Raw genomic sequence first — 15,170 nt, 5'->3', positions numbered from 1 at the left:
TCTTACCTGGTGTAATGATGATAGAGTTGGCCTCTTTGATCATCTCGATAGCCTGATCCACGTTAACTTCAGTGTGAGTCCCAACAATTTCCATGGGCTTGCCTGTGCCGGTGGATGATGTTCCATATCCTCCCAAGATAACATTGGGTAGTGAGCGATTCATAGCCTTCAATGTAAAAGCACACAGGTGGCTTAAATATTCAAAACACTGAAAGATACTAAAGTCGACAGAAAGCATAGGAGTTTCATGCCGGCTCAGTGCTTTCTTGTGACTGACCGTTAAATTATGGGATTTATTAGTTTGTACTATTTTAAGTGGTAGCCTGTAACTGCTTGGTTAGAGGTACAAAGCTACTGAGGACCTTTGGAAGGTGGCAGTTTTTCACATGAACAAAAAAACAGGTATTTTAGAAGCATAACAGGCACCGATTTTCTTTTTGTTGCTTATTTTCACGAGAAGTAGACTTTTCAGAAATAAACGAGCCATCACATCATAAAAATCCTTTGATGTATTGCTTATGAGGAGAGGCTGAGTAGACTGGGGCTATACTCATTGGAATTCATAAGATTGAGGGGAGATCTTATAGGAACATATAAATTATGAAGGGAATAGATAAGGTAGAAGAAGCAGGGAAGTTGTTTCCACTGGCAGATGAAACTAGATCTAGGGAACATGACCTCAAAATAAAGGGGAGCAGATTTAGGACTGAGTTGAGGAGAGACTTCTTCACCCCAAGGGTTGTGAATCTGTGGAATTCCCTGCGGTAAAGCAGTTCTCAAGAAGCATAAACCCGTTTTTCAGTTTATGCAATGGAACAGTTTTATCAACCCAGCAGCCAAACATTAACTGCTGAAATTCAGCGAAATGATGGCAAACAGATCTGAAAGATGGAATGAGCTTTTATGGATGTTCCTGTGCTTCAGTAGACACAAATGTTTCACATCAGCTTAACTATAGGTAATTTAGAGATATTTCGCAAACAATTCATTATGACAGGTTATCTGTAAGAAAACTGGATGGATCCATTTGGCGCAGGCCATCATTCTACTGGGTATTTGTAAGGTTTGAGTTATTAGCTCTATGAAGAAATATTTTGCATTTTAACAATATTATTTATGATTTTTTAGAATTCAAAATAAGAACATAAGAACTAGGAACAGCAGTAGGTCATCTCGCCCCTGGAACCTGCTCCGCCACCATTCAATAAGATCATGGCTGATCTTTTTGTGGACTCAGCTCCACTTACCTGCCCGCTCACTATAACCCTTAATTCCTTTACTGTTCAAAACTTTATCTATCCTTGCCTTAAAAACATTCAATGAGGTAGCCTCAACTGCTTCATTGGGCAGGGAATTCCACAGATTCACAACCCTTTGGATGAAGAAGTTCCTCCTCAACTCAGTCCTACATCTGCTCCCCCTTATTTTGAGGCCATGCCCCCTAGTTCTAGTTTCACTCCGCCAGTGGAAACAACTTCCCTGTTTCGATTTTATCTATTCCCTTCATAATCTTATGTTTCTATAAGATCTCCCCTCATTCTTCTGAATTCCATTGAGTATAGCCCCAGTCTACTCAGTCTCTCCTCATAAGCCAACCCTCTCAACTCTGGAATCAACCTAGTGAATCTCCTCTGCACCTCTTCCAATGCCAGTATATCCTTTCTCCAGTAAGGAGACCAAAACTGTACACAGTACTCCAGGCTTCACCAGCACTTTATACAGCTGCAACATAACCTCGCTGTTTTTAAACTCCATCCCTCCAGCAATGAAGGACAAAATTCCATTTGCCTTCTTAATTACCTGCTGCACCTGCATACCAACTTTTTCATGCACAAGGATACCCAGGTCCCTCTGCACAGCAGCATGCTGCAATGTTTTACCATTTAAATAATAGTCCATTTTGCTGTTATTCCTACCAAAATGGATGACCTCACATTTACCAAAATGGAAGTCTGTTGAAACTAAAAACTCTAGGGAAACCCTCAGAACTTAAATTCACAATTTGGGAAGTAGCAGCATTCCCAATTCTTTCTTTAAAGCAATATCTTACCACACACATGATGTAAGAGAGGATAGCACCGGAAGATCCTATCAGAGCACCAACTATTGTCATCAAGTTGTTGTCCAACAGAAAACCTTCTGCGCACAAGGCCCAACCAGAATAACTGTTCAACACCGTGATCACAACAGGCATGTCAGCGCCACCAATGGCAGCTGTGAGAGTCACTCCCTAGAGAAACAAAACAGTGTTATAATATGGTAATATTTCTCGCAACTAAATTTCTTTGATATACACATGCAATGAATATTGCTGTGACTTGTAACTTGAATGATGATTAGCATTGAATAGTGTCAGAATACAAAACTGCAACTTGATCAATTATTCCAAGTTAGAATGATAAATATTTAACAATAAATTATGAAGAGCAGATTTTGAAATTCTCAGTTGACAAATGTGTTTCATATTTTTAAAGTTTGCATGATATGCAGACAGGGATTGCCAATTGGATTACTTTTGTTCACCCATTCAGAAAGACAATTGATGACACTTGGTTCCTGAATGTCTTTAAATGTTTTTGCCTGCACTGTCCTGTCCAAAGTCTATTCCAAATTTTAAATACTCGATCATTCATCTGCAGAAATTCTTCCTGGCACCAGTTCTAAACTCACTTTGGTCCCATTTGAAACTCTGCCTCTTATTCTATTCAATTTTGAGCAGTAAACCTACAGAATTACTGCATTTTCAAAGCTGCAGGGTGCAATCTTACCGGCCGTTCATGCCACGCTCTTGCTGCAGCGAGGTCGGAGAATTTGGCACTCGGCCAAATCTCCATTCACTGCAGCTGGATGGGGAAACCCCGGCCGGCGTGAATGGCCACACCATTCCGGCTGAAAAAGTCTTCTTGAGTTCTCCAATCTTCATTTGACCAATTAACAGCTTTCTGGCTTTTCTGTGGATCTCTTTGCTTTGTAAGGAAGACCGGACGTTATGGTCTTCCAGTATACCATACATTTCAGACTAACCTTTTCTGACTTATACCCTTGACTTGGGCAATGCAGTTCAGCCTTCTGGTCGCATTGCTCCAGATAATTTGAACTGTAAGTTGTGGTGTTTACTGACACCCAGACTGTTTATTAATTTTAAAAGAGAAAATGCTGGAAAATCTCAGCAGGTCTGGCAGCATCTGTAAGGAGAGAAAAGAGCTGACGTTTCACGTCCAGATGATCTTTGACAAAGAGTCATCTGGACGTGAAACGTCAGCTCTTTTCTCTCCTTACAGATGCTGCCAGATTCCAGATGTTTTGATTCCAGATGATCTTTGACAAAGAGTCATCTGGACGTGAAACGTCAGCTCTTTTCTCTCCTTACAGGTGCTGCCAGACCTGCTGAGATTTTCCAGCGTTTTCTCTCTTGGTTTCAGATTTCAGCATCTGCAGTAATTTGCTTTTATCCAGTGTTTATTCATTCTTCCAGTTTTAAATTGTTTACATTGTTAACCCAAGAAACCCAAGCAGAATGATAAAGCGCGAGAAACCTTTCTACCTCATTTTACTTCCTGGCTTCTTAGTGGTTTGACACATCTGTGGAAAGATCGAGAGTGTCTCTTACATGCGATGGGAAACAGGATCTTATACTTGCCTTGTGCTAATTTCCACCCTCCCCTCCCAAAGAACAATTAACAAGACATATTATATTAGCTCATTCACAAATACCTACACCAAATTTAAACAATTCGTACCATGATTGTTGACAAACCAGAGACACTTAATAGGCAGGTCATGCCTGTGGTATAACTGGGGTCCAGCATAAAAGGCACTATTCCACCCACTGAGGCTGCGAGCAACCCTGCATTCAGGTAGTGCCGTCCAGGTAACATAAGTGGAGCTGAGTTCAGAAGGCCTGTAAGGAAGAAGCGAACTTTAGCTATCCTCTGGTTAATTGGTTCAAATAATTCTTTTACTGAAATGACTTTTAGTTAATCGGTTTTAAAGCAATTTGGAAGCATTCACCACGACTTGAGCAGCTTTTCACCTGCACTGATTAATTTTTAATTTCTATGGCTGTAAATCCCTCCATATTTAAAAAAATTGCTATGGTTAAGCAGCACGAGATGGTGGCGTAGTGATAATGTCACTGGACTAGTAATCCAGAGGACCCAGGCTCTGGGGGTATAGGTTCAAATCCCACGATGGCAGCTGGCCTCAATAATGACTGTCGTAAAGGCCCATCTGGTTCACTAATGTCCTTTAGGGAAGGAAATCTGCCGTCCTTACCCGGTCTGACCTACATATGACCTCAGAGCCACAGCAATATGATCAACTCTCAACTTCTCTCTGAAATCTACAACAAATTGTGGTTTTGCCAACAATGCCCACATCCCAAGAAATAATGTTTAAAAATGCAGCCTATTAAATCAGGCAGCCCCAGAACTCAAGTATTTACAAAAGGTTCGAATAAAAAAAAACCTGGCATCCAAGCACTTTGTGGCTCGATGTATATGCATTGTTTTCTATTCTGTGCATGTGCACTTTCCCTCAAATGCAAGGCTTTTTTTCCAAGTAGCTGACTTTTTTAAATTATTAGTGTCACAAGTTGGCCTACATTAAACACTGTAATGAAGTTACTGGCCAGGATTCTCCCCAAAAAATTCTAAGTGCTGAATTTGCATAAAAACTGGAATAAACTCTGCTGTTTTTTACAGTGGGATTTTCAAAATGAATCTCCCACACTCTACATACCACACAGTGCCCTAATGTGAATCACGTTAAAAATCCGGGGGCTGGGCTTATTGCTGGCCTCCCGACGTTGCCTGGCCAGCCCGATCTCCTCCACCCCCCTCACCATCCTGCAGCCACAACCCCCCCCACCCCCCCGGCAGGCTGATCCTCCCCCACCACCCGCCCACCCTGACGGCCAGCCCCAATCGCAGTCCTCCCTCCCTCTGTCACTGATCCCAAGTGCAGAGTGGCAGCAGAACTCCACCCACCCCAAAAGGCCCCACCCCTATGGTAGTACCAAGGTGCCCCCTGGGCATGGCTACTTTGCCCCTTGGGCAGTGCCGGGGGCTGGTCTGGCAATGCCCAAGGGGCACCCTCCTTATCCTCAAATTCCTGGGGGGGCCCCCATGGCATCCCTTCACTCCAGCTGTAGTGGGCCCTGAGGCTTCAGTACCAGCCCTAGTAGTGAGATTACAATGCCGATTTAAATACAGGCCCCGGAGATGCACAGAGGCCATGGTGCCCAGCGGGGAGCCTCTGCTGATGTCTACAGCAGCGCAGCAGGTTGCAAGAATCGCCCCCCTCTGTGAAAATTCCCTAGTCGCCACACTCTGGCGCCTGTTTGGGTACACTGAGAGAGAGTTTAGCACCTAAATGCACCTAAGCAGCACGTCTTTCAGACTGTGGGAAAAAACCAGAGTACTTGGAGAAAACCCATACAGACACGGGGAAAACGTGCAGACTCCAGACAGACAGTGATCCAGGCCAGGAATCGAACCCGGGTCCCTGGCGCTCCGAGGCAGCAGTGCTAACCACTGTGTCACCGTGCCGTCCGACAATTGTGGAGGTTAAATTTTCACAATTTCTGATTGGCAATAAAATTATTTTGTATCAGGGGATGTACCAGCCCTCAGTGTTCAATAATATTAAAATTATTATAACTCACAGCATGGGTACACAATATATACTGTTAATCAGTATATTTACTGAGTAAACTGTTAAAGAAAGTTAGACTTCATAAAGCTTGAATATCACGTTTCAACAATGACATAGTTTAGTACAATGAGTTCTTAAAAGTATAAACAAAATATTACCTTGTAACTTTCCATAAGCCACCAGAGAACCACTAAATGTCACGCCACCGATATACGTGCCCAAATAAGCCACGGTTTTAATAAGGTTTGCTGCGGGATTTGTATCAAGATGCGGGAACTCAATCATATACTCAGCCACGCAGGTGAGAACTGCCGCTAGACCGACCAAACTGTGAAAGGCTGCAACCAGCTGAGGAAGGTCCGATATTTCAATGCGCTTGGCGATGGTGAGACCTGACAAACAAAAATGCCATTTAGAATCAGACAGAAAACATACACTCGAGAGTCAACAAGGATGCAGATTCCCCACCTCCACCCACTTCAAGCATAATGATAGGGGGACAATTACAGAAACCATACGATCCCTACGGTGCAGAAGGAAGCCATTTGGCCCACTGTTTCTGCAACCAACCGAGCATCCTACCCAGGCTCCGTAACCCCACGTATTTACCCCACTAATCCCCTTAACCCACACATCCTGGGACACTACGGCCGGGATTTTACCAGCACACTTGCCCCAGAATCGGAGCGGGCGAGGCTCGCCGAATGGCATTCTCCGTTGGCCTCAGGTGGGATCTTACGAGCCTCGGGCGGGTGAGGCGGTAAAATTCCGGTATATGTGGCAATTTAGCATGGCCAATCAACCCAACTTAGGTCCAAGCATTTGTCTGTAATCAAATGATCTTACTTGTGTACATTTGAGGTTTGGCAAAGTTACATTTATTACCCATTCCCTCATGACATAAAAGGGCTAAATTTTACTGCGGGCTTCTTGCATTCTGATGTCAGGTTGGGGGGGGGGGGAGAGAGAGAGAGAGAGAGAGAGAGAGAGAGAGATGTTTTGTTGGATACGTGGGCGGTGCTTTTTGAACCCACACCTTTCCTGGAGCCCCCAGCTCCAATGCTGCACTCCCATGGAGAACGCCTCAAGAAGCCAGCGGCACTTTCCACATAGCTGGAGTGCCCGCCCCACCATCAGCAAAAAAACCTGCAGCCCCATAAAATGGCCCATATTGGCCGCATGCCTATGTGAAGTGGGCAGCTGATCGTAGCCAACCTCCTGCCCACCACGGGGGAAACTTCCCTTGCAATGGGACAGTGATGAGGAGAAGGCCCAGCATAGCTTCCTGCCCACCCCACCTGTTTCCATTCCTCCCAATCAGGGGACCAGTGATATTCAGCCCCAAGACTCAGTTCCAATCACATTAAGGTTGTTCACTGCCCTCAAGGATCAATAAATATATATACGCATTATGTTATCTGTAATTGGCAGCACAAACAAAATTCTTTGCTCATTATCAATGTACCGTTAACTCTGGAATCTCTTTCCGATCCCTCCCATTCTTCCTCATCAACATGCTGCTTGTTAGCAGCTGCATCCAATAGCTTCCACAACTACACTAATGACACTGAGCTCTATCTTTCCAGCACCTCTATGCACAGCATCCATGTGTGTGCAGGACTCTCTTTCACTCTTTCAGCTTTGCCCCCATCTTACTGAATAACATATCTTATCTCTGGCCCTGTGGCGTTCTTCAGCAGAATGCCAGATGATGTGCGAGTGTCATGCATGGATTTCTTTGTTTGGCTTTTCACCTGCCCGGTTGGGAACCGATGGTGGGCGCAGACTTTGGCATCTTGTGGCAACACCGCCGGTTGACAGACCTGGATTTTGCGAATGACATCACCTTACAGGCTGAAGAATTGCATGCACTCCAAGACATGACCATCAGTCTTGAGTAGTGGAGACAAGGTTGATCTACAGATCAACTGCCAGAAGACCAAGACAATAGTGACTGGATGGCAACAAGTCCCTCACATCACCATTGGGCAACAAAACACCGAGGATGTCAACCATCTCCCCTAGCGAGGATCTAACATTGCCAGTGAGAGTGATGTAGAGATCAATATCCATACAAGATTTGGCAAAGCAGCATTGGTCTTCCAATGGCTCCACTCTATCTGGGCAATCAGCACCATCAGCACAACTATGAAGCTGCAATTCTACATGCCCATTGTAGTACCAACTGTAATCTATGCCAGAGACATGTATGAGAACAGAAAAGGGGTCATGTAAATTGGAAGTCTTTCACCAACACTGCCTGTGGAAGATCCTGGGCATTACACGGATAGACAGCATCACCAAAGTACTACAAAGAACTGGACCGAGATGCGTGAGGGACATTGTGATGGCGAAATGATGAAAGATAGCAGGACATGTACTGCCAGGATGGAAGTTGAATGGACACCAGAAGCCAGGATTAGCCAATGAAGACCAAGTACCTTTACGGAGGACCTCCAAGAGCTGGACACCACCTGACCTGAAGCAGAAGAAATTGTGATGGACTGGAGCCGGTGATGAAGTCTTACTGCCCATTATCCTACATGGGACTGGAGGAACTAAAGTAAGTTGAGGTCCATGGCGTGCTTCTCTACAGCAGTGTGACCATGTCCAAAAATTCAACACATGGAGAATTGTATCATCAATGCATCTCTCTTCATTCCAACGTATATCAGCACACCATCACCTAGTTAAAGCACTGTGAAAGATGTACGTAGGTTGAAATTGTTCATTCATCTCCCCCTCATTTGGTTTCTGGTTTGTCTACCTAACCACATTGTAATGTAACATCAACACACAAAATACTGCTGCTTTTCTTATTGGTTTAGGATCTCATCATCACCCTGTAAGCCTGGGGAAGCTGTTATTATTGCTACACTGACTACTACCCGTTTCACTTTGAGATTTGTGGGTGAGGGGTGCAGTGGAAGGTAGGGACAAATGAAAATTGGGAGGGGGAGAAAGAAAAAAGTGCATGAAGAGTAAAGAAAGACTTAGAACGAGCAAAACAAATTATAATTGAGGAAAAAGCTAGAATGAAAAACAAAACGGGTGCAAATTTGGTTTCAAAAAAGAGAAAATGCCGGAAAATTTCAGCAGGTTTGAAAACCTGGGTCTCCTGCTCTCCGAGCAAGCGTGCTAGCCCACTGCACCACCAGGCTTTTACAGATGCACCATAGAAAGCATTCTTTCTGGTTGTATCACAGCTTGTATGGCTCCTGCTCTGCCCAAGATCGCAAGGAACTACAAAAGATGGTGAATGTAGCCCAATCCATCACGCAAACCTACCTCCCATCCATTGACTCTGTCTACACTTCCCGCTGCCTCGGCAAAGCAGCCAGCATAATTAAGGACCCCATGCACCCTGGACATTCTCTCTTCCATCTTCTCCCGTCGGGAAAAAGATGCAAAAGTCTGAGGTCACGCACCAACTGACTCAAGAACAGCTTCTTCCCTGCTGCTGTCAGACTTTTGAATGGACTTACCTTGCACTAAGTTGATCTTCCTCTACACCCTAGCTATGAATGTAACACTACATTCTGCACTCTCTCGTTTCTTTCCCTAGGAGCGGCATGCTTTGTCTGTATAGCGCGCAAGAAACAATACTTTTCACTGTATACTAATACATGTGACAATAATAAATCAAATCAAATCTGTGGAGGGAGAATAGAGTCAACATTTTGAGTCTGGATGATCCTTCATCGAAGCACATTTGGTTTGATGGATCCACCACTGCTGAAATCCTGGGTACAGATGCTCAAGTAGGTTACGGAACCCTGGGCTTTCCAAGTATGTCTTCAATTCAGTTTTCACCAGTAATGGAATTCATATGTGAAAGGTATTGAATTCTAATACTGGTGACCTCAGGCTAACCTATTCTAATGCGACCGTCTGGATCGTGCTCACACGTCTGCCAGCTGCACTGAATTTCAGTCGGTATGAGTGGAAGTTTGGGAACGGTGGGGAAATAAATTGTTACCTTGCACAAACCACCAAAAATACATTTCATAACACTGTGATACAAAGTGACATTTTCACTGTGGTATTTTCCAAAAAGCCAGAGGCTAAAGTATTGGGTTTCTAATGGATGCAAGCACATGCCGTATTTCTGTCATCGTTATTCCTGTTGCATAAACTGTGAACTTTTATAGGACTCTCCGATTCCTTTGAAAATAATTTATAGCTCATCAATAAGAATAAGAGGGAGAATTTCAAAACAATTATATTATCTCAACAAGCAGTCAAAGAGGCAAAGTTCCTTAATGAAACATGCCAGTTACAAAATGCTTAATCAGTTGTTCCAATGGCGGAAAGAACCTGGCACATTGGAAAGGATTAATGAACTATTGCCTGTGCAAAATATTTTCTTTAAGCAGATGTTTCTTTTAACGACATGCACACCAAAGGCAGATACCATATTTGTAAAAGACTGTCCCTTTTCCTCACACTTGTTTTTATGCATCTAATCTTGCTCCCAAATAACCAAAATCCATTCTACATTCTAAAATAAGCGGAGCAATATTTAAAGTCCATATGAATAATGTATACTGAGAATTACAAGCTTATTCTGTCGCTGAATTACTTTGTGGAGTAACCGTGGTTGAGTATTTAATGTTTGGATAATGGGATGCAAGGGCCCTCCTCAAAATTCTGCCTCAACGCTGTTGCTATATCTTGTGTGCTGATCAGACAAAGGACGTTAATCCTGGGAAAGGGGATACTTTCCATCTAAGGTATCCATTTTCATCACCAAGAAGAACCAGGGTAGACACTGCACAATCAAATGCAGAGTAAAACTTCTTCCACTAGGTTATTAAAAGGTGCCTTATGGCATGCTGACAGCTAGAGCAGGATGTGGAGATGCCGGCGTTGGACTGGGGTGGGCACAGCAAGAAGTCTCACAACATCAGGTTAAAGTCCAACAGGTTTATTTGGAACCACGAGCTTTCGGAGCACTGCTCCTTCATCAGGACTCACCGGTTGGACTTTAACCTGGTGCTGTGAGACTTCTTACTGTAGCTAGATCTGGAAAATTGCAGTTGGGTTTTATCCTGGGTGTACGCCACACTGCAGAGTAAAGTCTTTGCGGGACTATGCTTCAGTTGCAAAACTCAAAGATAGTGTGACTCTTAAATTTGAGCTTGTTTGACCTGGTCTTTTATAATTCATTGAGAAACCCAATACAAAGGCTCACATCTCGTACGTTATGGAAAGCCAAACCAAAGAACTAATCTCTACGTTAGTCACCAGAACTGATGGAAGTTTTGAATCCATTATACATAAAGCTAATACAGAATTAGACATAAAAGTGAAATAATTGTATTAATAAAGCACCTTATCGCGTCTCTCATAAATGTCTCCAAACAAACATTGCACAGAAGATGAATTTCTTTGAAGTGCAGCAACTATTACGTCAAGATGTCAAAAAGGAGAGTGAGATTAATGGCCAGTTAATCTGTTTTTAGTCGTGATGGTTGAGGAAGGAATGTTGGACAGCACATCAGTAGAACTCATAGCCTTTGCTGGAGTGATTCCATGGGATTGTCAATGTCCACTCCAATGCTTAAACGAACATCCACCTGACATAGCAACGGAATATTTATGCAACATTCATCTTGGTGGAAGTATTTGCCTTTTAAAAAGAGGCACCTGATGCATTGAAGCGCTGTTGCGCTGTAACGGATTCTCCCTGGTTTACTTGATCTCAAGGTGAAAGTGAATTATCACAGTGAATACACACGAGGTAACAAAAGGAAACTGAGTAAGGCCTGAGCAATCTAACATGGAAGCTGCACTATTCAAGTACAGAATACTTACCCACTACCTGAAAAGCAAGGGAACAGTAGCATTGTGTCTTCTATATAAATCCTTATCTTCCCAAGTTTGAATCTTCTCTTATTTTAGTACCATTCAAGATCTTATAGCACTAACTTCTTATGGAGCATTTTTGTCTACACTGATCACAATAGATTGAAAATTAGCCGTGGCTATCATAACTTAAAATGTACAAAAGACTTTTTTTTAAGGATACCGCCATTCATTTTGAACTCATTTGCAATGCTTAATCTATGCCCAACACACATGACCAATCCGCCATCGGTTCCAATTAATTCTCAGGCATCACATCATTGTTTTGCAAAATGTGCCAAATAATTGTTCCATCTGTAGATGATGCAAATAAAATATTGCACCATGGTTACTGCGGAATACTAAGGACGTAACCAAAACGTTTTCAGCAATATTTGCTAAGTTTTCTGACCAACAGCACCCTCTACTGCTGATTAAAAGTTTGAAAATCACTGATATTCTGTGGCGTTAGGGTTCACCTGTACCGACCATAACAAACATTATGGCCGGAATGTTACCAGCCCGCCCGCCACGGGAATCAGAGCGGGCGAGGGACGGACCATGGGAAGGTCCATTGACCTCGGGCAGGGATTTTCTGGTTTCGGGACGAACGAGGCCGCAAAACCCCCCCTTATAGGTGTAGTTTTACAGGACCTTTCCTCCATTTTAATTAATGGAATACAGATTTACCCCTTATTTTTCCAACAAGCACCTCAAGTTTCCATACAGTCACCTCTATCATGCAAAAGCATCTTGCTGTTCGCATTTATTAGGCTACACATCAACTATATCATTGGAAAAGCAAGGACCAGTTTCCATAACTCTTTGACAACCTGATCTCTCCGTCTCCTCCATCAATTCCAAGGCTGTGATAAAATTAGCCCATTGCCTGTCTTGCTATTTAGACTTATCAAACGTTCTTCCAGCTTAATGCTGCAAAACTCAATGGCATCTCTTCAGTTCCTATCACTATCTACAATTCAAATACCTGCATAGATTCGGGCTTCCATTTCTCCCTACTGTTACACGTTCCACATTCTTCTCAGGCCTTACAGTTACTGTGAGAACTTACACTCATCCATTCCTCAACTGACCCTTACCTCCTTCAATATCAGTTCGTCCTCATCCCTTCTGTTCAAACAGTGGTGGCCACTCTTTAACCAGCATGCCCCTACTCTCCGAATCACTGGAAGAATTTGATGCCTCCCCAGAGACTGGTTTGGTGGCAGTGAGGCATTGAATCAGGTGTGAGAGTGGCAGGTGATCCCCTTGCCACCTTCCCGCATGTGCCCTAATTGAAGTCCAGGGCGGAAAGGTTTGTGGCCTTTCTGTCCTGCCAACAATCGTAACCAATTAATACCCACTTAAGGGCTGCATTCTGCCACAGCAACCAGTGACGGGAAGAAGACTAACCATTTAGCCAGCTTGAAAAGTAAATCCTGTTCAAAGGCATTTGGGTGTTTGATCAAGGGGCTCAACATTAGTAAGGGGTGAGATACCCCAATGAGAGTAACCCTTTTCCTTGCTGCCAAAACTCCTTCCTGTGCTCCCTCATGACCCCATTCTGCCATAATTCACCAGTGGCCTGGGACCCTCAGCAATCCTGGGCCTCACGTGGGTACATTGGCGGCAGCTGACAACTGACATGCCCCCCCCCCACTCCACCACCCCGACTAACGGGTCAAAGGGGTAGCTCTGAGCAGCTGCCCCGTAGCAAAGCTGGGAGCAGTATTAATTGCTTTAAAGGAAGACTTCAGCCCCATTCTCAGCAAGAAATCCCACCTTAGAACGAACTGGACAATTGAATTTGCTGGCAGCTCTGTAGTCCCCCACATCACCAGCCGGGAACCGTGACTCCTTCCGGGACTACAGCTGGGAACGGTGACCCCTCCCGGGACTACAGACTATCCCACCATGCTGAAGAGCACAGGTTAAGACCAGCGTTGGCGGTCTCATGAGGATGTCAAGAGAGATGGGGTCCGAGATCAAGAGGCCAGAAGGTAGAGATGTTGGTGTTTGGGGGGTGTATGTGTGTCCTCGATAAACGTAGGGGTCCTAAAAAGGAGGTTCCCCCACTAATATCAACCCCCCCCCCCCTCCCCCCAATCCAACATAAGCCAAAGCTGCTTGGCTTCCTGCATGATGTTGGCCTCCCCTTGTTGTGGGTCATGTATCCTTAGGGTGAGAAGAGGCACTTAACTGGCCATTAATGGGTCACTTAAGAGCCTTCCCTGCCCCCCGGTAAAATTTCAGACAGGTTGGGGCAGGCGGGTACAGAGTGGTAGGCCACCTACTGTATTTCATGCATCTCCCTCTCCCTGCCGACCCCCTCCTCCTTCAAATCCACCAACCGGCGAGTGTAAAATCCAGCTCTGGGTCTTTGTGCTCAAGGCTTGGAGTAGGACTTGAATTCAGAATCTTGTGATTCAGGGGTTAGTGTGTCACCAACAGAGCAAAACTATCTGGCGGGCAAGTGAACACATTGTTACTTTGAGACTAACAGGAAATTTTTAAGAGCAGTTTTACAACTTGCACTGGATGTTTATTGTCCATCCCAAATTTTATCATCTGAGGGAGTTAGCCAGTTTTTACTGTGTCCTCAAAAGGAAATTAAGCCATGCTCCAGAACATCTGCCCTCATTATCTACCTCAAGACTGGAATTCAGCAGGGCATGTACATAGTTCCAGCAGCTCATGATCCCTCCTGTTTTACACGGCACTTAGTCGGAAACAAGTCCCTGTAATTACTGACCCTGATCTTAAACAAACAATCATTTGACTTTTCAGAAGAGCGCTCAGTTAGCCAGGAAACACGCTTAAGCTGAGCTTTTACCAATGGATAAATGTTGCCTGATTTATTCGAAACACGGACACTTTCATTTGTAGATAGCTCTAGAATTATGCCTCCATATTTTTGTTCCCTTTTACTGCTTTCAGCACTATAAAACTGACACTCCACTTTTACGAACCTGTTCACCAACAGATCAAAAAGAAGAATCTAGAGGATGGTGAGCCAAGCTATTACAGGCAGTTGTAGAACAAACTGTCCAGAGATTTAAGAACCACCCCCCCCCCCCCTCGCCCCCCCCCTCGCCCCCCAGTCATTTCGCTAAGGATTCAATCCTCAAGACATTTGCAAGTTAACCTGTACTGGATTCATTTGCTGATGGCCATTTCAATCAGATTTGCCCGCTCACCTATGGTTCCACCCATTGCCATGGCGACGGACATCTGGCCCAGGAGCTCTGGCGAGGGTTTAACTGCACCTAGAGTGGCAGCGAGACCTCCAGCTACACCAATCATACCCAGCGCATTGCCCAATCTGGCCGTCTTTTGAGCAGAAAGTCCTGCCAATGCTCCAACGCAGCAGAGGCCCGAACCCAGGTACATCATCTGCAAGAGCAACGTATTTATTACTTTGTACCAATAAATTTTTAACATGTTAGCAACATTGGTTCAGCTACAATTTAACATCCATCATAATATTAAACTATATATTTCAAATGTTAAGCGCTAATAAAAAAGATTAATAATTGGGAGAAAAAAATGTTTAAGTACAGAAAAACTGAACTAGCTTCCCAATGAAAAGAAATGGTTTGCACCACGAAGTCACCATTACATATGGCTATTTTAAAATAATTATTTAAATGTGGTTATTTATTTATTTC

At 44.0% G+C, this 15,170-nt stretch overlaps 2 protein-coding genes across 3 annotated transcripts in view; both read right to left on the bottom strand.

The window, feature by feature from the left end:
• nnt2 (nicotinamide nucleotide transhydrogenase 2) overlaps positions 1-15,170 on the bottom strand; it is a 75,175-nt gene that overhangs the window by 17,899 nt on the left and 42,106 nt on the right. For both annotated transcript variants that reach the window (XM_078241381.1, XM_078241382.1), the window contains exons 14-18: positions 14,700-14,895; positions 5,814-6,047; positions 3,741-3,901; positions 2,051-2,230; positions 7-166 (exon numbers count right to left, since the gene is read on the bottom strand). In XM_078241381.1, coding sequence (XP_078097507.1) covers positions 7-166; positions 2,051-2,230; positions 3,741-3,901; positions 5,814-6,047; positions 14,700-14,895 — 931 coding nt within the window. The remainder of the gene's footprint in view (positions 1-6; positions 167-2,050; positions 2,231-3,740; positions 3,902-5,813; positions 6,048-14,699; positions 14,896-15,170) is intronic.
• Positions 1,513-15,170, bottom strand: part of atp8b4 (ATPase phospholipid transporting 8B4) — a 363,747-nt gene continuing 350,089 nt past the window's right edge. Inside the window, exon 28 of the transcript XR_013500782.1 lies at positions 1,513-1,604. The gene's annotated coding sequence lies outside the window, so the exon portion shown is untranslated. The remainder of the gene's footprint in view (positions 1,605-15,170) is intronic.

Source organism: Mustelus asterias, chromosome 24, assembly GCF_964213995.1.
Source record: "Mustelus asterias chromosome 24, sMusAst1.hap1.1, whole genome shotgun sequence".
In the NCBI taxonomy this organism is placed as follows: Eukaryota; Metazoa; Chordata; class Chondrichthyes; order Carcharhiniformes; family Triakidae; genus Mustelus; species Mustelus asterias.
This window is presented reverse-complemented; position numbering and strand designations above follow the sequence as displayed.